This window comes from Branchiostoma floridae, chromosome 1 (assembly GCF_000003815.2).
Source record: "Branchiostoma floridae strain S238N-H82 chromosome 1, Bfl_VNyyK, whole genome shotgun sequence".
Lineage (NCBI taxonomy): Eukaryota > Metazoa > Chordata > Leptocardii > Amphioxiformes > Branchiostomatidae > Branchiostoma > Branchiostoma floridae.
Genome location: NC_049979.1, coordinates 21,594,001 through 21,617,102, shown reverse-complemented (window position 1 = coordinate 21,617,102; position 23,102 = coordinate 21,594,001). Strand labels below are relative to the sequence as shown.

The following is a 23,102-nucleotide window of genomic DNA, read 5'->3' as shown; positions in this document are numbered from 1 at the left end:
AGATTCGGAATACAGCCCAAGTGAAAATGGGTTGTTGACACACCAATCAATACGTTACTTTAGAATGTTGTAGTCCCGAGCGGTCACCATTAAGTTTCCCGTAGCTCCTTGTGGTATTGCATTTGATGCCTTTGCCAAGGAAGTCATCAAGTAATCGCTTTCTACATCAAGAATTGCGCTCCCCTAGGAAGATAAAAATAACTTTGCGTTGAGAAAGGTACATTAGTGTGGCGTGGCTGAGGTATAATGGAAGGGAACGCTGGTGCAGACCCTAATTGATGGCTGTCAAGGGACTTTGAGGGAATTTTCTTATTATCAAGAAGACACAAAGAGAACAAAAACATTGTGTAAGTGTTCTTCCCTGTTTTTATAGACAAAATATTGATCAGTAGGTAAAGAATGCACATTTCGAGTGTCAAATGAACTTAATTACCATTGAACCATATTTTTTTATAATCAATATATTAGTTGTCATGAGACGTTCGCTCCCTCACTAACTCACAAAGCCACACAGATGGAGATATTCAATTGTTGGACTAGATCATTCATTCCTCTTCAGCTATCTGACTCAATTGCTCTGGACACGAGCCTTAATGGACATGTGAGATCAGCAGCGTATCAAAGAAATGTTGGGAGTCGGTACTGTCCCCCGTCTTGACCAAAAGAAGGTTTTATCTTCATTTATGCCCGTGGATATTCTATTTTAAGTATCTGAAGGAATTTGTTTTCGACCTAACCCTAAATCATATTTGACATGACGGGATGTGGACACTAGCAACTTGGTCTTTCTACAAGCTTAAGCAGATATAGCTCAGGTATCAATTCAAACAAGACTTGTTGAGAAATGCTACTCGATCACAACAATTATTATCGCTGTATCCATACTGTGCCCAGATGCTACTTCCATGCAAACGGTAGACCTAGAACAACCGCTAATTGGTTACCCTAACAAGATTGTTAAGTCTTCAACTAAGTCATTATTGCAGCTGGCATCATTGTCACAGGCTGACAATATTTAGTACATGTTTGCACAAATGAATATTTTTGCCTCCAAGTGATCGGCGATGAAGCTAATCGGAGCCTGACCAGAAAAATTGCGGCTAGAGGCGGATCTTGTCAGGGTAAGCCGCAGAAGAAAGAGGAACATCTTTGTTCGAGGCGGCGAAGCAGACCTAATCGCCCTTCATCAGGTCCCATGTAATATCCCATACAATTCGTGACTTCGTTTCTGGATACCGTAAGCAGGGACCCGAAAAACCTCTACAGCAATGTCACGGTACGTTGATTTTGAGTGACGCTACAAACACTTTAGGCCGGCGTAGACGGATGGGTCACGCCTCACTAGATTCCGCTCATCGTTGTCGATCCTCAACTGGATGCTGAATCTTGTCATCAACAGGGCTCTGAATGTTAACGTATCAAAACTGTTGAATTTTCCAAACAGTCCGTGACTTTATGTGTGGCTATAATGGACCCGCCCGCAAAAATACTACAGCAAACAGTACAGACGTTACCCACATTCTAGTCAGTCACACTTCACCAGATTCTGCTCATTGTTAGCTGGATGTTGTATCTTGGCATCAACCGAGCTCTGAACGTTAACGTCTCAAAACTGCACAACTGGGAATAGATCAAAAGCATGCTTCCTTAACGTAGAATTGACGTAGCATCAATGTCAAAATAAATGCATTTTCAGTCAGTGATGAGTTGACACTATCTCAGAGCCATCAAATCGCAATTATTGTGTACGTAACGTAATCTTCAGTGCCGTTTTTGGAAATCGTCGTCTACCTCATGTAATGCTCAACATATTAGCTAGTGATAGTTGCCAAGACCACTAAGCACCCCTCTATATAGATATGCGTACCATTAACCGATCCCTGCATCCATCATGCCTGTGTACAGAACGATTTTAGTTGCTGATGTTGACGATAGTGAGGACACTGCACCTAGATCGATACTTCTCATTGTCAAAGACGTAAAATAAATACTTTTGAGGGTTCAATTGTCGTTTCTGCAGATATATAGCGACCTAAGCAAAACTATTGTATAGTATTACTTTTAGTATTGGATTACATTTTAGTGTTGTGTTCAGCGATACGTTCAATGCTGGCATAACGGATAAGTAGATATACGGAAACATTGTAAATGAATTGATGCCATATATTTAAGATACAATAAAAATCTTAGACTTTTTACGAATCACAGTCTTGTAGTCTAGACAGCTCAATAAAACGCATCGACAAATGTCTAAAATGGCTACGACTCGAAGTAACTTGTCTATAGACAGATAAGATACTGAGAACATCATGTCATCTGCTTAGGCTGTCATCAGTCATCTAGACAAATCTTTGGTACATTACATTAAATCATCTCAGTTGGCATTACATCAGGCTTTTGAAGTTTGACAGTGCTCTTCCAATCGTTGCCACCTAGGTACCTGTATTATATATTATCTAGTGCCTTGTCCATTATAAGTATATATTATGTTATTTTCTTTCCACTGCGACAAATTTCTTTCGTTCGTTTATCTGGTATTTTCATTGTAAGCAACCCGTGTTAAAGGTATGGACATAGACGAGAAAGATTTTGTATAGATTTCATCAAGGGAGGAAGACACTAAAATGTTTTGGTGTATATTCAATCACTTTAGTACCTGCTCTAGTACACAATGTTATTCTTTGCAACCTCGAGCACCTGACTTCCAGGAATCCTTTGTCTTTAACAGCCATTTGCAAATAACCCTGCATTTAGCTTTAAGTGGGTCTAATAGATCATTTACAAACAAAAGGAAGAGTAATGGTCCCTGGACTACTCTTTGGGGAACCCCTGGCGCTACTCTGCCTGGCACAGGGGTCTTGCCCTCCACTTCCACCGTCTGCTTTCAGTCAATAATGACTTTTTCAGGTTAATGTGGTGCCCTAAATTCTGCCATGCTCCACTTTTGCGATTAGCTTGTTTCGAGCTTGTAATTGTTTATTGATACACAGTGGCTAACGTGTCAGTCACTCTGTGTTTTCCGTAGTTTTCAGGCTAAATAGAAGATTCATCCTGCTCCAAGCTTTGGCATTTAGACGTGTATGCGTGAACGTGCAACCTCCTACTGGTGTTTAGATATCGCTGAGTCTTTAAAATGGGAATATATTATCCTTCGAAAATGTTTAGCAGATTTTTCCTGGAAGTTCCATAAGATCTGTACAGCGTTGGCAAGAGGAGGCTTATCACTGGGTATAGCATTGGCATACGATTGGATATGGCCTGGCTAATGTACATAAGTTAGCGTTAGTTTTCATTGTCGTAGACTTTACAACTCGTTTAATCTGTGTATAAGTTTACACAACACTTACAAGTAGATTTAAAGTCATTTTAGGCTTACGGTAGAGACACCTAACTTGTAGAGATCGCACCGAGATGATATGTTACAATCAATCGAGACTAGTAGCTTCTTAAGCATGATAAAAGAGTGCTTAGACCATCTGGCTGGCTTAAATCACACCTTTCGGAAGGTAGCTGTCTGGTGGTTATGAAGAATGAATGCCTACATGACATTAACGTCTACTGTGTGGTCATTAGCCTCTAAAACACTTGACTTGTCTCACAACATGAAGGTTGTGTTGGATACACTATAAGCTGTAGTGTCAAAGGGTTAACTACCTCTTACTATTAATGGAGAGTAGCGCGTTAAGCGTGTTATTGCCTTTTAGTCATTGCATCCTAGTCGTGACAAAATGGAATGTACTCAAAGTAGCGATCGATGTAAACTTACACACTTGAACGTAATATATTCTAGTTAAAGCATGTAATTCATCTATTCATGTAATTTCAGGATCTTTGACGATGATGTTTACTGAATTGTATAAATAACGCTAGAATTCACTATTTGTCTTTGTCCTTACACACACACATACACACACACACACACACACACACACACACACACACATATATATATATATGTTGACTGTCTAGAATCAGCCATGCTGTCTGAGAGTTGGTGTAATGTATTGTAACATTTGTCAAGAGATGAATAAAGCCATTTATATTACATACATACAGTTGAAAGGAAATGCTCAGCAAAATCTGCGGATACCAAACCATTTGTTGTAACGTTATAGGAGAAATACAAATCAAAATGTGAACATATCACGAGAGACGGCCGTGTGAGGATTGCTTTTCGTGATGATGATTTTTCTATGAAACAAAACTGACAATGAAGAAGAGGCGTTGTCTACATGAAAGGAGACGTAATTCCCCATTGCGTTATCATGTTACCTGTGATCAAATCATCCTTTCCTCTCCCTTGCGTCGAAAACAAGTTGACAAATGATTCACAAAATATGGTTCAAAGTGTTCAAACAGTTCCGATTCCTGATCGTATTCAATCATGATACTAAGTACCATCCAACGAACATTTACGTTTGTATAAAATATATACACTTCTGTTAGATGCCATTCCGGACATCAAAGTGAACATGACATACGCATTCAAACTTAAGGGAGTTTAGTGGGCCCAGAATTCCTCCTTGTGGTACCCTTGGCGCTTCTCTGACTGTATGGTACAGAGGCCTTACATTGCTGCCTTAGGCACTTTAAAGAGACCAAGCAATCATACTTTTAGTTTCAAATCTCATTATGAACTGTCCAAGGAGTAGTTGTGGAACCAAGCCACTAACTGCAGGGCATAGCAGTCCCATTACTTGCGAACTAAGTTAAAGTTTCTGTTTGATAAATGTAACATTGTCGCAAAAATCGATTGTGCATATGTCTGTATCTAATAGAGCGCGGCAAAAAAAAAGACAAAGGCTCTACCAATGACAAATGGTTGCAACAACTTTACAACAGCCATTTATATCAATTGCAAACTGATCAATATAATGTATATTCATTTCATTCTTTGATTTTATTATTGTGTTATTTAATGGCCTACAGACTCAAAAGCTAATCATGCAAAGTGATTTAAAACCCCTTGTCCCTCTTGCTGATCAATTAACCATATGACTTTGTCTAAATTTGATGATGTATAGCGTAGGCCTCCACAACTGTCAAATAAGCAAAATCACATTTTTTGTTTGCAAGCAGAAATGCATCCACCATAATATCCGTATACTGGCAAAGATTTGGCCTTCAATTCGTTATGCCTATGGCAGAAATGTATCCACATATGGCATAAAATGTGACATGAAAAAATCTATAATATTACTACAATAGTTTTTATTATCAACTGTGCATTTTAGAGTCGTCCAAAACAAACTGATCGATGTGAACTCGTGCAAATGTATGTAGCAAAACTAATTAAAAAACGCACAGCATTCATAGCCCTGCATATATTTGTTTTAACGATGTATATTTACCATCTGAACTATTATTTTGTGACGAATCGATCTGACAGTGTAAATGGATTTGTTTTATATAAGATCATTCAATATGTGCATTATGCAACCCCATCTGGATTCTTGCTATACTCAATAAAATATCAAATATACATTGTGCTAACAATCACTCCCAACAAGAGATGTCTTTACGAAATTGACGTTAATATCATTATTACTGTCAGTATTATAATTATTACCAGATATTAAAATACTAACTTAAATTGCAACAAAAATATTGTAAGACTTAAAGATTAGTTTCAATATTAACTTAAATGTTTATAAGCATCATATGTTTCACTGTGTATTTTTTTGCTGAAAAAGATTTTGAAATAATGGTAACATTGTATTATTATTTCTATTTTCATACACAGAGGGGTCGGATTAAAAGACGTGAATTCTATTTTCTTAATAACATCCTGAACAATTAATTTTAAATCGTTTGGATGCTAAGATAATTGATATGAATAGAAGAAGAAAATAATTGCACGACAGTATTTTGTAATATTAAATTGAAACATCCTACAGGAACTTTTTTAGTAATTGCAATTCACTAGAAAATAAGTGAACATTTTCTTCTATCCAGACAGTCAATTCAAATAGGATATTGGTTTTCCGCGCCACCATTCGTGACTTGGCTTCCTCGCCCCCTTAAGTTAGTCCTCCAAGAGATGACCGATCATTTTGCTCTTGCCGATGATACCTTAAGTGAAAAGATCGATTCCCCAGTACTCATTATCTAGAAGTGACTGGTATGTCAAGATGCAAGATTATCTACAAGTGATGTATGCTTTCGTGGGTACAATTGGTATGACCACCTTATGTTACCTTCAATTGATCCCGCAATTTTCTTCACAAATATCCAATAATTGCCTCAATTGTTTGGGCCTTCACAATTTTGCCTTTGACAATAGAATAATACCGCACGCTTCTCAGCGGGTGGGTATTGACATGTTGCACTCGGGGTTGTCAATAAGCCACATTGCCGTATTGATTACCACCCCAGGACGCCATAGAAATGATGACACCCGAGAAATGCCCGTCATGGAGGTCTCAACGGTCACTTTTTAAACCTCCGCCTCGCCGCCAATCGGTGATCGTTGTCGGACATCAAATCGATACGCCCGCCCCGGAGGAAGAAAGGGCGTACCAGAGTAATGGAAAGTACGGCTTTGGTACAGCAGTACCCTCTGACATTAATGGATCGACATGGCCTGGCTGAATGACTGACGGAACGAACGTGATTGTTTAGTCGTCATTCGCGTCAAAGAAAACCCTTCAGAGGGGTTCAAAAAATCGAAGTGCCTTTGCCCTGGGGTTCTCTGGAACGTCTGACCCAAAAGCGGAGGTTGGATCCGGCTAGCCCGAACTGACTGGTGTCGATCCAAGAATCAATACGACAAATTGTGCTAATTGAATATATAATTTGGTTGGGCGACGAGCTGTTTCGTACCTTTGATCCCGTCCAAGAAAAAAACTGCTGAACTGAACAACGTTCCATGGCGAAACACGGGCTAGTTGCCAACGTGTTAAAAACGTGAACAGCACAACATTAATCTGGCTACACGCCCGGTCTGTGTAGATCTTAATGGGCCCCAATACGCAACACAATAAATCACACGCATTTGTGGTACATTTTCAATACAAATGTCTACTGTTAGAAATAGATTGAACAAGTTACCACACTGAAACGTTGCTATCGATCCTAATATAGTTGGAACTTTCTTTTGAAGTTGAAACCTACCTGAAGCCGAAGACTAAATCGTCTAAACAAAAAAAAAATGGTGCATCATCTTATGTGATAAAATATAAAGCTTTACTATAGTATCTTTGAGAAGCTAAGACAATGACATATTGAACAAAGGGACGTCACAGTTGCACGGGTTAGTTGATGTACATTTTATATGATATATGTGACTTTATCTGTACCTTTGGGGCCGGACTCCAAGTGCGTTAGGACCATCAATGCAACAGTCCTATATTAAGTAAGGAATTATATGGTTTATTTGTCTTTTCTGCGGCAAAGAGGAACGGCTCAAGAGTAGGGAAAGTCACCAATTACAATTAATCAGGTCAACAAGTGACCATAATTTCTCCTTTATTTCCACATGGCCCGAAACCCATGCTACAGAATCATTAAAAATCGATTATCGGTCACAGCTAACTCTTGACAATAAGTAAAAAAATGACAGACATGTACCTCGATATATATGATTAACAGCCATGGATCGAACTACAATCTGTCATATGTATCATGACATACTTTTCTTGCATGTACGCCCCCCCCCTCATTTGTTTTTGTAAGACCTGTTATAATTAGGCAATGAAGCACGATGCAAATAACAGAAACATCAAATCACCAAAAAAAAACGTAGAAAAGGTTTAGTTCTTCATCTATGAAATTTTTGAAGTGTCAAATTTTTTGTCCTTACTGTTGAAAGGGCCAGTTATTAAAACGCCTGAAGTAGTAAATCGTACTTGCAATGTACAGAATGCACACACTGTTTTGGGGATTACGTATCAGGACAATTCTACACAGATAACAAACAAGCTAAACGGTGCCGTTTTGTTGCCACAATAAACACTTCTTCACCAAACAATGCTTCAACAGGTCATACCACGCCTGCGGTTAGGTTTATATCTACATCTTTGTGATAATGTGTTGAGACAAAAAAGAGATACCATACTCGCACTAAACCCACAGGATTAGAGTCTTAATTATCCTAACCTACATCCAGATACTGGTATTCACTTGAAGTTCCGGATTTGCAGCTCCTGTGTAAGACTCGTATCATTATAGGATTAGGTACACTCTAATTTTCTCTTTGTGTCGCTGCAATGTTTTACTACGAGCACATACAAGCGCACTCACACGCGCACCGAGACACGCGCTGGTCTTCACAGTCCCACGAGACTAGTTTTTCCTCTGAGATCGTCAACAGACGGTAGGACGAAGCGTGGAGGGGTTGGGTTAGGTCGGAGGGCGCCAGGCATCACATGCGTGACGGGAGAGACGACCTCGACAGGATATAAGCTTCGATTAGGTAGTTTCAACCACAACACACAACCACAACACACCTGCCTACCGCCGCGACGGACTCCAGTTCTGCCTTCTACCCCGATGGCTGGAAACTGGGAAACTATGGGATATTAAGACCTTAGAAGAACCTTTCAAGGTACGTGTGGAGAATGTGTAATTAGCTACCTGATATTTCCCTCGATAACCACAGGTGGTACGACAATTTGTTACCGCACTTGCTCAAACTCACCTAATATGTTGATCTCAAGTGTGGGAATGGTCGTCTTTGTATCTCATGTATTCATGGAAAGGGTGGGTATTTTATACCAACTTGCGTTAGGTTATCTAACAAAAAGAACCATCTTTGTTTACTGGAGAACTTTAAGATACATACCAAATGTTAGTGCCATGTTTATATCTAAACTGCATAACACATGTCTGTTGTGTTGTTACAATGCCAAACAGAGTGCCTGGCCTTGGAAGGAATTTTGTTAATGTTCTGTTTTTGATTGCGGTCTTGAAATGGATTTGTAGAATCTCTTGCTCAGTCTTGTTTTAGATTTTGGCATTTCGCGGTCAATATAAAATATATAAAAGGGACCTTGGTTTCGTGGGTCTGTGTGTATATCACATTTTCTATTGCATCAGAAATGATGCGAACATGGTGGAAAACGATTCTATGAGGATTTTCATCGCTCCAATATCAGTTCGTACACTGTATGTCTCTTGCAAAGGGTCGAATCCCTCAGAAAAGCAATAGTAGGCAAATTTGTGCTAGGGTCCATCGGGTAGCTGGAAACATTTTGAAGGCTCTGGTATGTTTGGGGTGAAACAGCCAAAGACCAACACATATACTATACATATAAACAGATAAACGTTTCCATTCAGCTGGGCATTTACATGTACCTTCTTGTTTGGGGTAACTTTAAAGTTTTAATCATGGCTGCAGAAAAGTTGCTTCAGACTTTCTCTGGGAGCTTAATTGAGGCTGGAATGATGTCAAACTTTATTTCGGATACAGATATCGGGTTAAACTATTAATATACATGTATACCCAACCCAATATATCCAAGGAAAATCTCATACCCGCCCATATCATTAACCCTATAATCCAACACGATGAACGCTAGCAAAATAGAGATCCCAAATGTACTCTATGTCACCGCAATGTTGTAAGGTACACTCGTATACCACAACCAGATGCTTTCTTAATAGACTATAGAGACGTTGTAATGAGGTAGGAGTCAATTAAATGGGTTTCTTACTCGTTCTAAATTATTTAGGCGTTTTCCCACAACGACTGGATATGAATAAAGAGTTAGCACAAGTCTGAATGGCTTGGCTCTGGAGTTATCGGTTATTAAACTTTATCTAGTGATTGCATCCTTCCGTGAATGCTAATGAGGGCGATGAGACGTTATTGCTTCACAAAGGAAGCACCCCAGGTGGCACTCAGGCGTGAGATAAGGCCAAGCTCATGACAGTTAAAGGCGGCGCCTTACATTCAATAAACTGTAAATGTTGGGAGCCTCTCGTATCCGTGTAGCATACGAGATGGGATCAGGGGAGACTATCGTCTTCCGGTGGATTCCATGATGCAGACAATCATTGACAGTCAGATATTGTGTTGTCGCACGACCTTGAAACTAAATCAAACTAATATACAGAGAGGTAATAGTTACCTCAACGAACTACTTACGGCTCAATATTCACTAGATCTAGAAGCCGATCGCTACTATTGAGGTTCTGAAATTGGATTTGTTGTGTGACATGAGTTTATATTGAAATATGATGCACGGTGTAAGAATATAAAACTTGAACGCGTTCTTTTTTTTTTATCTCTGAAATTAGTCAGCCAGATCGACTGACTAATTTCAGAGATAAAAAATAAAAATGGACGCTTATTTGGTCAGTGCTTCTGGTGAAAAGGTGGTGTACGCAGAATGTCTTAATTCCCTAACTCTCTTTCCAATCTTCTTTCGTCCCCTGCTACAAATCGCCGGCCTTGACCTTCCCGGACCATAGTTTAACTCGTGAGCAAAGTCATTTGTGGTTAGGGGTTAGTCGGCACGGTTCCATGCTTATCTTTAAAAGTCGCATGCACCAGAAGTCGTCTACGCCAAAATCAAAGTCGGAAAAGTCAATAACTCATATTCTGGTAAGTGGTGATCAGAGGAGAGAACTAGACTATTTACTGGAGCTATGATAGGGTGGACTTCTAACTATAGGCTAATTGCAGCTCAGCGCCGACTAGGGATGGGAAGTGGTCAGAAGAAAAGTTGTGGGTACGTTCTGAATGTGTAACAAGGAAGTGACCGTCAAAGGGTCAAGGCCGGCAACACAGAGAGAGCAACATTGAGCAACATTCTCCGTAAGGTTGCAGGGAGGCGTAAGTCTTTCAGGGCCTCTGTCGGGATTAGTTCTGGCGAAAATGTAAACTTAAGGTCCACTTATTACCAAAACATGGGTTTACCAAACAGACTTGAACTACTGTTGAGACCGTTGTGCGCTCGTCTGGTGATCACTGGCACTGTACGTCTTAGATCTAGGGAATAATGTTGTGGTTCCTGTTACCAGACCGGCCCTATCTATACCCTAAGCGATTGTTTTCAAACAGCATAAAACAGTCATTAAGGCGATGACGACCACGGCGATCATTGTGCGAGCTCATAGAGCTCACAGAGCAAGATTTCGATTGCGGATTCTTGAGTGGTCAGTGAGCACTCTAGATCTGGGTATGTAATACTAGATCACTCAGCGGTCGCTGGCCTAGTAGAAAGGAGTTTACGACTGTAGCTGAACTCACCGGAGTGGTATCAACTATCGGGCCTCGTGCTAGACAATTACAGAGCCGTGCCAGCACGGTCGCTGGTCCATTACCCTCCAAAATAGATGTAGTGACTGAGGAATGGCTTGTCAGCAATACAGCGCGACAGGAAGCGATGAGTTGACGGATGATTTGTGTACAGAATAAAGCAGATGAAGAAATAATCATGCTAAGGCCCCCTTTCCACTAGACGGCGATCGCGCTGCGCTCTCACTGCGACCTAAATAGGATGTGTGTAACCTTTGCTTTTGCACTTGGTACATCATACAAAACGTAAAAGTGTGACTGAGAAGACAACAAAACACACAAAGTGTAAAAAAATTCGTTTCTTTTCTATAGAATTCGTTAAATGATCTGTCAAAAACTAGGTCGCAGAAAGAGCGCGGCGAGAGCGCCGTCCAAGTGGAAAGGGGGTATAACGGCTTCGTGCACATGCGTGTGTGCTATTGGACCCCTGTAGATCTGTCAACGTCATGTGCCCATAAAACTATGGTATCATCTTCGTATAGAAACGTATGAAAGAGTATGATGTTGCTCGGCCAACATTTGTAAGAGAATACTATGAGCTACAGTGAAATTAGAACAGTAAATCTAGTTTTCTATTAATTCACGAACACGAGACTTGAGAAGAAATATAATTACGTTTTCAGGGTACATCGAATTGCTCTGATTACCTCCGCCAAGGGGACCTGTTTTGTCCTTGATTGCGTTTGCATATGTTCATAGTTGTTGTATCCTTAGATGAACCCTTACATTTACGTTCTTCTAGTGAATAAAACCGTCTCTATACGTTACTGTACCTGCTGATAAATGGATCATTATATCTGCTTTGATAGAACTTAACAAAGCCTTGTCTCTGTTACGCATACCTTATATATACAGTTAACCGTGAACATGGGAAGCTCCCCTTCCACTTTATACAGAGGCTGAGACTGCGTAACTCAGATTTCTAGATCGTGCATCATATTGCAACAATGAAATCAAGGGGCGCACAAATTTGATTTTGATGGACATAAAGTGAATATCTCACAAGAATGTGCTAGATTTTGCAGCGTATTCTTATTGTGGGCGAAAACCGGGGTGTTAGACATGTCCATGTAGCACAACTGGTAGCAACCTCACAGTTGAGATCCTGGTTCCAATAAGTTGGTAACTAGGAGACCCTGTTTCAAACTCTGGGCAGGGCATCTGCTTTTCGGAACGGATGTAAATGGATTTCCATGTTCGGGGAAGTGCCTCGATTACTTTGAAATAGAAGGGCTAGCATCCCCTCCCTGTCAAAAAAGACACATATACCGTGTTTCTGCTGCAAAAAAAATCTTGTCTCATGTGCCACAAGCTGAAGGTGCCACAAGGTAAACGACAGCACCGGCCCTTGTCTAGTGAGATAACCGCTTTCGTGTTAGCCAAGTTGAAGGTGATGTATTGAGCCAATCAAGAGGGGTTCTCAGTCATATTTGGCACCCCTCACAGAGCAATTTGACGCAAATCGATGTGGACTAGATGACACGCCCCATTAAAACAACTCCTGCCTCCATTTGACTAGTATTCGCGATCAGTGCACCTTATCATGGGGTGACACAGGGGTTAATTGGACCCGAGTTGAAGGATCAGGCGCCGCACCAGGAAATGTACCATTTGTACCAGCCTGCTTGATCGTAGATTATTCGATTTCTGGTGGGACTAGGGAATCTCATAAAGGCCTAATCCTTCGGCTTGGGTATTTTGTATTCAACCTGGGCTTTAAAGCAAAATAGATAATCCACAAGTAAACTGCCTGGGAAACCAGTTACAAGGACAATAAAAGTTGGTCAACTGGGAGTAATCCAAACTAGAGTTCGGCAATCTCATATCATAAACAGATTTTGTGCAAAGGACATTTGTAAATTTGGATGTTCATATCTATGTTATAGGCAACAGAAAATCTACATGTAGTATTATGTAGTACTACTTATCACCGCTATAGCATATCAATGTGCTGGTATATTTTACATAGATTCTAGTATGGGTTGGATATTGACAACGCTTTAGAACCATAACATTGGATATTGCTCTCGCGTACATTTGCACTACAGTACAAAGCGTAGGAAAAATAATGCCGTGTTTTCGGTTACAGTCCTGAAATAATCGGGTTAGAAGATTTTTTTTAAATTCAGCCGTTAACATAGCAGGGTGTCAAAAAAAGGGGGACCTTGGTTGACGGGTCTTCCTCAGCTTCCATCTTTAAAAAATAAGACCGATTTTGGAAATGATTCAGTCGGGTAAGATATCGGAAAATATATGTCCTTTTAATTGCCAGCGGTTGACATCCTACCACACCCACCAACAAATCGCTAGGGTCGGCAGTATTCTGCTAGTGTCCTTCGAGTAACCGGAATGACAACATTTTCCAAGGCCTTAGCAAAATCAACAGCCCCGTAAATATTTGCAATTTAACACAGTGGGATACCAAGTAATAAACCGAGTATCACAGTGCACCATGCGCAACAATAACATTATAGATTCATTGATCAGTTCCGTCCTTCTTTTGTTGTGTTGGCACGTCTTTTGTTTGTATCACATTAAATCACCTTTAGAACCAACGCACTGATCAGTTACTGTATAGTGGATACAATCTGCGTAAGACGAGACTGTAAGGCTTGGAATGGACCCCTAATCTTTTCGGTAAGTGTGGTAGGATCTTTAACGTACTCGAGGTGTGGTGTTCTTGGTGGCCTTCAACTTTAAGCACCACCAAGAGGATTCAGATTCAGCTGAGGACGTCCTTTACTGATTGAGCTAGCTTCTTCCTTTGTCAGTGAGTTTATTAATTGTGTTTATTGAGTCGAGGAAAGAAAACAGGTGCCATAAGACCCTTTCCGGAACTGTCAAGGGTACAATATTTGGACAGGGGAGTCTGCAAGGGACCTTTGGTTCTGAGTCAGCAACCCTATTCACGAAACCAAGTCTTTGAAACCTTTGTTTTTATGCTGTCACAACAAAGAGGTCAGGTTCTATCAGGTGTTGCATCAGGTAATCCTGAAGCATATAAAACACAGCATCATGAAGGCTGAAATACAATGACATGTACCTGTCGGATAAAGCAACGATCATTCCGGATAGTGAAAGGTCGACGTTGCAGATAAGGTTCATAACACTTGTAAATGTGAACATATAGCCAACCAGGGTGGAGGGATAGTGTTAGTAAGTTGCATTGACGCATGAAAAACTACAGTGGGTTAAAGTCAACTAAAAATTAGTCTTAGTAATGAGTACCAGTTAAAGCAATTAATTAAAGAACCAACTCGAGTGCACCAACACTCGGCCAGCATCATTGACCATATATACTGCAGTGATCTACACCTTGTTACCACTTCTGGTGTACTGCAATGTACACTATCAGATCACTATGCAATTTATTGTGTAAGAAAGGCCACCCGGCAACGTGCAAACACAAAGTATGTAACATCCCGTAAGTTCACCAAGTTCAACGAACAATCCTACATGGATGACCTTAGTAAGGTTGACTGGAATGCGATACTACATATTGACAAGGTGGAAGAGGCATGGACATTGTTCAAGTCAGTACTCACAACAGTAAGTGACATACATGCCCCTTACATTACTAAACGCACCAAGGACAACCAGCCTAAATGGCTGACATCGGACATCAGGAAACTGATGCTTACTAGGGATGACTTAAAGGCCAAAGCCCGTAAATCTGGTGCAACTGCAGATTGGGAGGCATACAGGGCAAAAGGGAATGTGGTAAACAAAATGGTTCAAAGAGCAAAGGCTAAATACTGCCAAGAAAAACTAGAAGAAAACGTCTCAGACTCGAAGAAACTATGGGGAGCAATTGGGGAAATTTTACCCAATAAGAAAAGTATCGTGTCAAAGACACTGACCTTTGCAGGCGAACATCTTACTGGATTGACTGATATTATTATTATTATTATTTTACCCAATAAGAAAAGTATCGTGTCAAAGACACTGACCTTTGCAGGCGAACATCTTACTGGATTGACTGATATTGTAAAGGGCTTTAATAAGTTCTTCGGTATGGCAGGGCGTAAGCTAGCTGAATGCTTTGGGTCGCATAACCCTATCCCATTATGCCCAGCACAGTATAAGAACTTGGATTGCACCTTTACTTTTACTCCACTTACTGACCAAGCTGTACATACCCAGCTAAAGAACCTACCCATAAGAAAAGCTGCCGGGTTGGATAACATTCACCCCAGACTTCTTAAAGCCGCAGCCCCGATTGTAGCACAGCCACTTACTCACATATTGAACCTGTCCCTCAGCACTGGTATTATACCATCTGAGTGGAAATTAGCAAGAGTGACGCCCATACATAAAGGTGGAGATCAGTCCGATCCAAATAACTTTAGACCCATTTCTGTCCTGCCTATTGTGATGAAAATATTTGAGAAGGAGGTCCACAAACAATTACTGGCTTACTTACATTCTCATGACATACTTTGTACCAACCAGTCAGGCTTCAGACCAAGCCATTCAACAACCACCACCTTACTCGATGTTACTGACTACATATTGCATAATATCAACAGTGGTAAACTAGTCGGTACTGTATTTATTGATTTGAAAAAGGCGTTTGACACTGTTGATCACAGCCTACTTTTGACTAAACTGAATTGGATTGGCCTTCGGAGTACTGAGCTGGATTGGTTCACAAACTATCTTGCAGATCGCCAACAGCGAGTCTCACTGAATGGTTGCACATCTGATTCCATTCCTATTACTATTGGGGTACCTCAAGGGTCAATTTTAGGTCCCCTTCTTTTCAACCTGTTTATTAATGACCTACCCAAAGCTATAACCCGCAGTAAAGTAACCTTATATGCGGATGATACAGCTATATTCTTTTCAAGTAATGACCCCAGATGTATAGAAAGCACATTAAACATGGAACTTAAACAAATTACTTCCTGGTTTAAGTCGAATCGACTTACTCTTAACATCAAGAAGACAAAGTGGATGCTTATGGGCTCCACTAGGAAAACAAATTCTACTCCTGATTTGGAGATCAAGATTAATGGTGATACCTTGGAAAGGGTTAGCTCTTATAAATATCTGGGTGTCATACTTGATTCTAGCTTAAGTTTCACTGATCACTTGGATGAAGTGTGCAGTAAAATGTCACAGCGCCTAGGACTATTAAGACGCCTACGGCCTTATCTCTGCACTGGTGTAGCAGATTTGTTGTATAAAACCCTTGCTCTACCACTCCTTGAATATTGTAACGTGGTATGGGACAACTGCAGTGCAGCCAACAAGCAGCGTCTCCAAATCCTCCAAAACCGGGGCGCACGAATCATCCTCCGACGTGAGCCAAGGGCGAATGTTGGGGAGCTGCATCAGGCACTGGGTTGGAGTCTGCTACAGGAGCGAAGAAATCGGCAGATCTGCATTATGGTGTACAAATGCCTTCACGGCCTAGCACCCAACTACCTACTCAACACATTTCGTTTCAATAACCAAATCCACAGTCATAACACCAGACAAGCACAACTCCTACATAAACCTAACTACACTTCAAGAGCAGGTCAACGCACATTTGCATACAGGGCAGCTGAAATATATAATACACTTAAACCTGAGACAAAACAAGCAACTACTCTTCAAGCCTTTAAACAGTCTCTGATATCATAACACTGACATCTGACCTCTGATCCCAATGACTTTACAATTACCTTATGATTTTTGTAATGTTGAGTTGTTATTGTGTATGAGTTGTTATTAGTAAGTTGCGTATATGATTTACTGATCCGAATTGGATTATTCTTTCTTATGTTCAGTCCGATTGATCAGGACAAATGGCATTGACATCTGACCTCTGACCGCAATGACCGTCCAATGACCCTATGAGTTTGTGATCTTGAGTTGTTTTCGTTATTAAGTATGAGTTGTTATTCTTTTGAGTTTTCCTAAGTTGCTTGTATGATTTACAAACCCGAATTGGATTATTGCTTTGTTATGTTCAATCCTATGTTTGTATTTATCTTTTGTACTTTGAGTTATTATTATTGTTATAGGGCTCCCTTGGAAATCAGTTACCACGTTAACTGAAGGGACTACCCTAAAGATCAATAAATAAATAAATAAATAAAAAATCAAGAAACAGAAATACAAAATAAATCTTGAAATTAAACTGACTTAACAATTACGCCCAGAAGAAGTTAATCTATATTATTGCAATTCGACTAATCGTGAGTTTCAATGTATTCTGTATGAAGCATGACGCTTGTGTATTATGTTAAATGTATTTACCATGTCTAACGTTATATCTATGTATATGTATGTATGTATCAACTTATTCATCTGTCTATCTATCTAGCTCTCTTTCTCTCCAAATATGTATGTGTATACTGATTAATCTATCGATCTTCTAATATCTTACTCGCTATAGAATTGAAACTAGTTTTATTCCTATGTAAATATATTGATCTTTTTTACAGTGAAATTGTTGTGCAAAACCCCTTCATTGACATCAAAATAACGTATATACACATTTTCCACCTTGATTGTTATTTCATTAATTAATACAATATCCAGAATAAATGTATGATGAGTCCCTTGTGGTCCTAGATTATACATAAACCATCTTTAATTTTGTATGGGCGTAACCCATAGGAAACCACAATTTGGGACAGGGGTAGTCACAATCAACCCAACCACAATCCATCAAACGGCTGTCCGAGATACTGTAAAATCCTTTAATTTCGCGACGTAGGAGAGAAAGTAGGTTTTCTCAATGTTTTAAGTTATCAAGTGAACAGATTTGCAGTAGAGTAGAGAAGCAATGCACACACTTACCATATTATTATTTGTCGGTACAAGACCACAATGAAAATAAAATCGCTGCGAATATCTTGAGATTTACAGTATAGTATCAGCCAAAGCGTAGTTCCCCGTCTAACACGGGTTTTAGCCTTGTTGCCATTAGGACTTATAAAACAAATTTAGAAGAAATAGATTTAGAACAAAAATTGAGCTTGAGCTTGTAGACCAGCCCATTTTCAAATAAATCACAAGAAAACAAATGAGTCGTCTTTAATTTTCAAATGTAACAGCAAAGCAAGATTGCTCAAGAAAAACCCCTTTTCTCAATCCCATTGGAGAAGAAGACGTAAATAGTAATTACCAAGCAATAAAGCGGGATTTACATATCATGTCGTGATAGTTGGTAATAAGGTTTTAGACGGAATGTCTTGATGTCCACCTTAGGTGCTGGCTGGGGCACGGGTCAAGGTTTGCCGTGATTGCATCGCTGCGCTTTATGTCCTCTATATTGCATTTCCCCACCATTACTGTATCTGAGTCGACGAACTACTTGTAGCGATTGCCCACTTCATCAAGCAAAAAGGTATTTATCCTACAGGAATGAGTTCGCTATAATAGATTCTAAAAATATCTGGTTCTGGAAAATTACATTTTGTTCCGTACGTAAATGTCAGGGGTGAGTTCTTTTGGGGATAAGTCTTAGTTGTGATTTCTTTCAAATGCCACACCTCACGCCTGGCGCACGCCGCAGGTGGACTATTATGTCTTGTGACATTTCCTTACGTTAAGCTTGGCTATCGGGTGCCAGATGGTCATACTGTGCTCGGTTGCAGGTATCAGTGATAATTGAAGCCACGATTGATTGAGTAGTGCCATCGTCTTAAGTACTGTAGCATCATTGACAAGTAAACCACATATAAACAAGATAAATGCAATGGTAGATATACCGATATCCATGTACGCACTGGAAGGTAGATCTTAAAAAAAGCCGTTTTATTATTCTCGCCAAGTACTGAGTTCCAGCAATTTCTTTCCGACATCTCTACGGGAGCGTCCCTGCAAATGACCAATTTCTGCTCTTTATCCCAATCGAAGAAATCGTTCAACTTAGTATGCCTTTCAAATACGCCACTCCCACCTCACCCTTTTGTTGTGGAGTACCTGGACTAACGCAACACAGCAGGATCGCACAGAACGCCTTCTGCGTTTCTTTGTGGATCCGGCCTCATGAGGGCATAATGTTCGTGATGAAGGCAGGTACAGCATGCTTATTGAAGACTGTTGTTTCTTGTTCTAGTTCTCAGAAGAAGCGGTGAAGTACCTTGGCACTAGCCATGAGAAAACAGCAATGTGACAACCCGAGATACGACACAACCATCGAGATCAAGCCCTTGAACGGTCCCCGGCCGCCGCCGACACAGCTGTGTGGAAACCCTAAGATGAGCGATGGTACTATCGGCCGTTTCGGGACCATGACACTCGGTAGGGCAGGGTCCTTGCCCGGGTCATTTGGCGGGCGGCCCACAGAGAACAGAACACGGTCTTACTACCGCTCCAACTGGGATTCGGATGAGAGTATCGGTAAGCTGCAAGTTCATTATTTCTTAATTACGTCTGGTCGTTTTGTTGTTACCTTAGCGTATAAGAATCTTCAAACAGGACTAAATGAAGTCTTCAAAGCATACGACTTGCCAGGGAAAATGGGAAACGATATGCTTGAGTGGGAGGGCATCTTTCCGCCTGATCGTTAGAATCCACAAGACTGTGCTTGCTCATTTTCTCAAATGACACTGTCTTTGTCACTTCCAAGAAAGGATAGCTTTAACCACCTCACATCTTTATAATAAGCTAGGCTTTCTCAAATCTCCCTGTCATAATATGCTCACGTAGGCAACAGCAATAATCGAGGATGTTTTTCGTTTTTTTTTTTTTTTCATTTTCCATTTATCATAACTACATTTGTAGCCAATATTAGATACTATTATCCTTCACCTTCGTACCCAGGTGTGACGCAACGTCACAGACTTTTTGCTGATAAAAAACTGAAGCCGTGCCTTTTCATAATCTTCATTTAAAGTTACCACTGAGGTCCCCCCGGGTCAGACAGTAGGAACCAGAAACGACGCCACGGGTGACGAAGCAATGTCGCCTGCTTGGACCCGTAGGGGAGAACCACAGCATTGTGCCACAGTTGTCTAATATGAGACACAACGGGCGTTACTTTGTTAGAGGTCGACTTTTGATAAGAAAGCCCAACAGGGTGGTCCTTGTCAATTAGATTCCCTCATTTGTCCTTGGGTTGTTATTCCGGTGGCTGCAGCGTTCATACTACCGTGCATGGTCGTAACTTCCAAACATCTCGTTTACGTGCCATAAATCATTAGCGTTACTAATGAAAACCTCAGTGGGTTATAGTTCTTAATGGTCTCGTTAACCCTGCAGGATGAAGATAGATATCACTAGAGGCTGTATGTTAAATACATTTTGCTCAGGTGGCCCCAAATACAAAACCATGCCAACTACTAGAGTACAGAAATATTATGCATACAAAAATGTGCACTGCGGGGCGGTATAAAAGAATTACTTGTTAGGGAAAGAATTCGGAGGAAGACGTAATGCACTTATCTCAAAATGCCCCTTTAAGGATTGTCAGCCTCCACTGTTGTAAAAAGAAGTCAAGTCCAAGAACGATTATATTGTATTCCACCGTAGTTCGTTATCAGAATAGTCCCTTGTTCCACTTGTTGAAAATACTTAAGTTGAGTTATAGAACTGTAGGTATGCACTCTAAATACTATTACATGCTGCATTCAGCCCTTGGCCAAGAATCTGTAAACAAATTCATTATCATAATGTGGAGAGACTCAGCTGATGTAAAATATCAGACCCATACACTGACGTTACGATATATGCGGTTACGAGTAGCCCGGCCGTAACCTATGACACCCTTGTGACCCGGAACGTGTACCTTACATTTGTCACCCGTCTCGGCACGTCGTAATAGTCAATGGTACGTGACATGAGGATTAGGCTGGCGTCTCATATTATGGAGGCAGTCTTAGAGCATCTTTTTTCCACTCCTGGGTACAAACGCTTGGGTACAGCACTTAGCGTATTTAGGGATAGAGACAACGCTCTAGGCAGATGAACAAGAAGATGCAATTACAGTTTAAGCGAAGTGGTGGTACAGTGGATTAGGATCATTTGACAAACTCCTCTGGCGTTTAGATAATGGGCATTATACCTGGCAGGGTTTTGTTTCTTCACGCACTTCCTGTGCACTAGTGGAAAATATTAAATAGTTAAGGCTGTTGAAGCATCTGTGTGCCCTCCCTCTGTCTGTGTCAATAACAGTCCGGTTTGCTGGAAATGAATTCTCGCGTTATCCCTTTCAAAGACATGCTGGGATTGGGGGACTTTTAGTTGTCAGGTTGCATTGCATGGATCCTTGAAAGAACTGTGTTATCAACAAAATGTAACCGTGTTATTTACCAAATATGCAAATTTCAGGCACCAGCTGTAAGCATAGCAACAAATTTGACTTAGGGTTATTCAAGGGAGTTGACGTTACTCTCTTGCTAGCTTTACGGTTTTCTTACGTAAAAAAATGCTTGCTACTTAAAAAGCTAATGTATATCAAACAGACGAATTATGATTTCTGTGCTTGTTTTTAATTAATAGGCATGCTGTTTGGCTTTTTATTTCAACTTCTACACTTTTTGACTAGGAGAAGATTTCCGAGTGACCGCTGAGAGACCGAATTTCATTTTGTGCTACCTTTAACTTAATATGATGCACGATGCAAAAGAATAATTTGAAAGATAACAAAACACACAAAATCTACAGATTCTTGTTCTATATCTATAAAAATGGGTCACACATTGGTCGATCAGTGACCGCACAGGTGGAAAGAGGGTGTTAGGCCACAAAAAAAGACCTATTCTAATCAGCTGGCATTTGCAAAGTGCAGTCATCAATCAAGCCAGTGCATAACCGCAATGTCCGGAAGTATGTTTCTGATTCCCAGTGTACGTACACAGACCTCACAGTCAGCAAAGCCTGTAGAATGACATTTTTCTGATATTACGCGGGGGATAAGTCAGGGGGTTTTGCAAAGAGGATCATTTATCAATACAATCCGAGTATGACTAATGCGAAGTTCGTCCTTGAACAGAATGAAATCCCCTTTGTGAGTAAAAATGCTCCATGGATCGATTTCAATATGTCTAGACTTTTCCTTACTTTTCAGTCTGTTACTGTCCAATGCGCTCTGTAAAATATATGCTGTACTGATGACGAAAAATAGAATACTGTTGCCCTGTGTACTAAACTTTATCATGTACTATCATATATCAAATCGGCTTGTATACATCCGGTAAAGACGTAGGGTGTAGAAGAAGAAAAGATTGCCAGTGTGAATGTAAAAGAACAATTTTCCGACCTAATGGAGTATGACAGGGGTATCAACTAGGACATCGTAGTCAGCGGGACACAACAGGGGATCCTTCGGGAGTGTATCTTAAAAGACTAAAAGATCAGGGGTCAGCTGTCTCCTGTTTTTTCTGATATCACGAACGCTAAATCCTTAGTCACACATTCAGGACCTTCTCTTGACCTTGAATAATGAGCTATGAAGTATCATATATCAAAGGACTGACATCTTATAACGTATTATTCTATTAAATTCCTATCGTCTTTTTTAATCTATCCATTTTCTTTATTTTCACAAATGTATAGCTTTGCACTATACACCAACATATTCTGGAGAGAGAAAAAATGTTTAAAGAAAGTACAGACTACCGTAGAATTTTCAGACATGATTGATAGAAATCTACGTAGCTTTTAATAAGTATACTAGAATATGCGAATTGGATGTTGTAATGAAACGGGAAAATCCAACCTTTTATCGTGTACGGGAAGGGGTCAAATGCATGACCCTTTGCCTTGAAATTGCTCTACGAGCTTTGCATTGTAAAAATAATTAGTCCCAAGGAGAGCGTGACAACCATTGCCTATAAAGCCTCTTATACTAGAAACTGACTTACACATTGCAAACTTAATTGTACAATGATTTCTTAGGCAAGATTTGGAAATGCTG

At 40.3% G+C, this 23,102-nt stretch overlaps 1 protein-coding gene across 2 annotated transcripts in view; it reads left to right on the top strand.

The window, feature by feature from the left end:
* The window catches only part of LOC118426394 (angiopoietin-related protein 7-like), a 59,540-nt gene that overhangs the window by 15,832 nt on the left and 20,606 nt on the right, over window positions 1-23,102 (top strand). For both annotated transcript variants that reach the window (XM_035835770.1, XM_035835760.1), the window contains exon 3: window positions 19,302-19,585. In XM_035835770.1, the coding sequence (XP_035691663.1) occupies window positions 19,339-19,585 (247 nt within the window). In that variant the 5' untranslated portion in view covers window positions 19,302-19,338. The remainder of the gene's footprint in view (window positions 1-19,301; window positions 19,586-23,102) is intronic.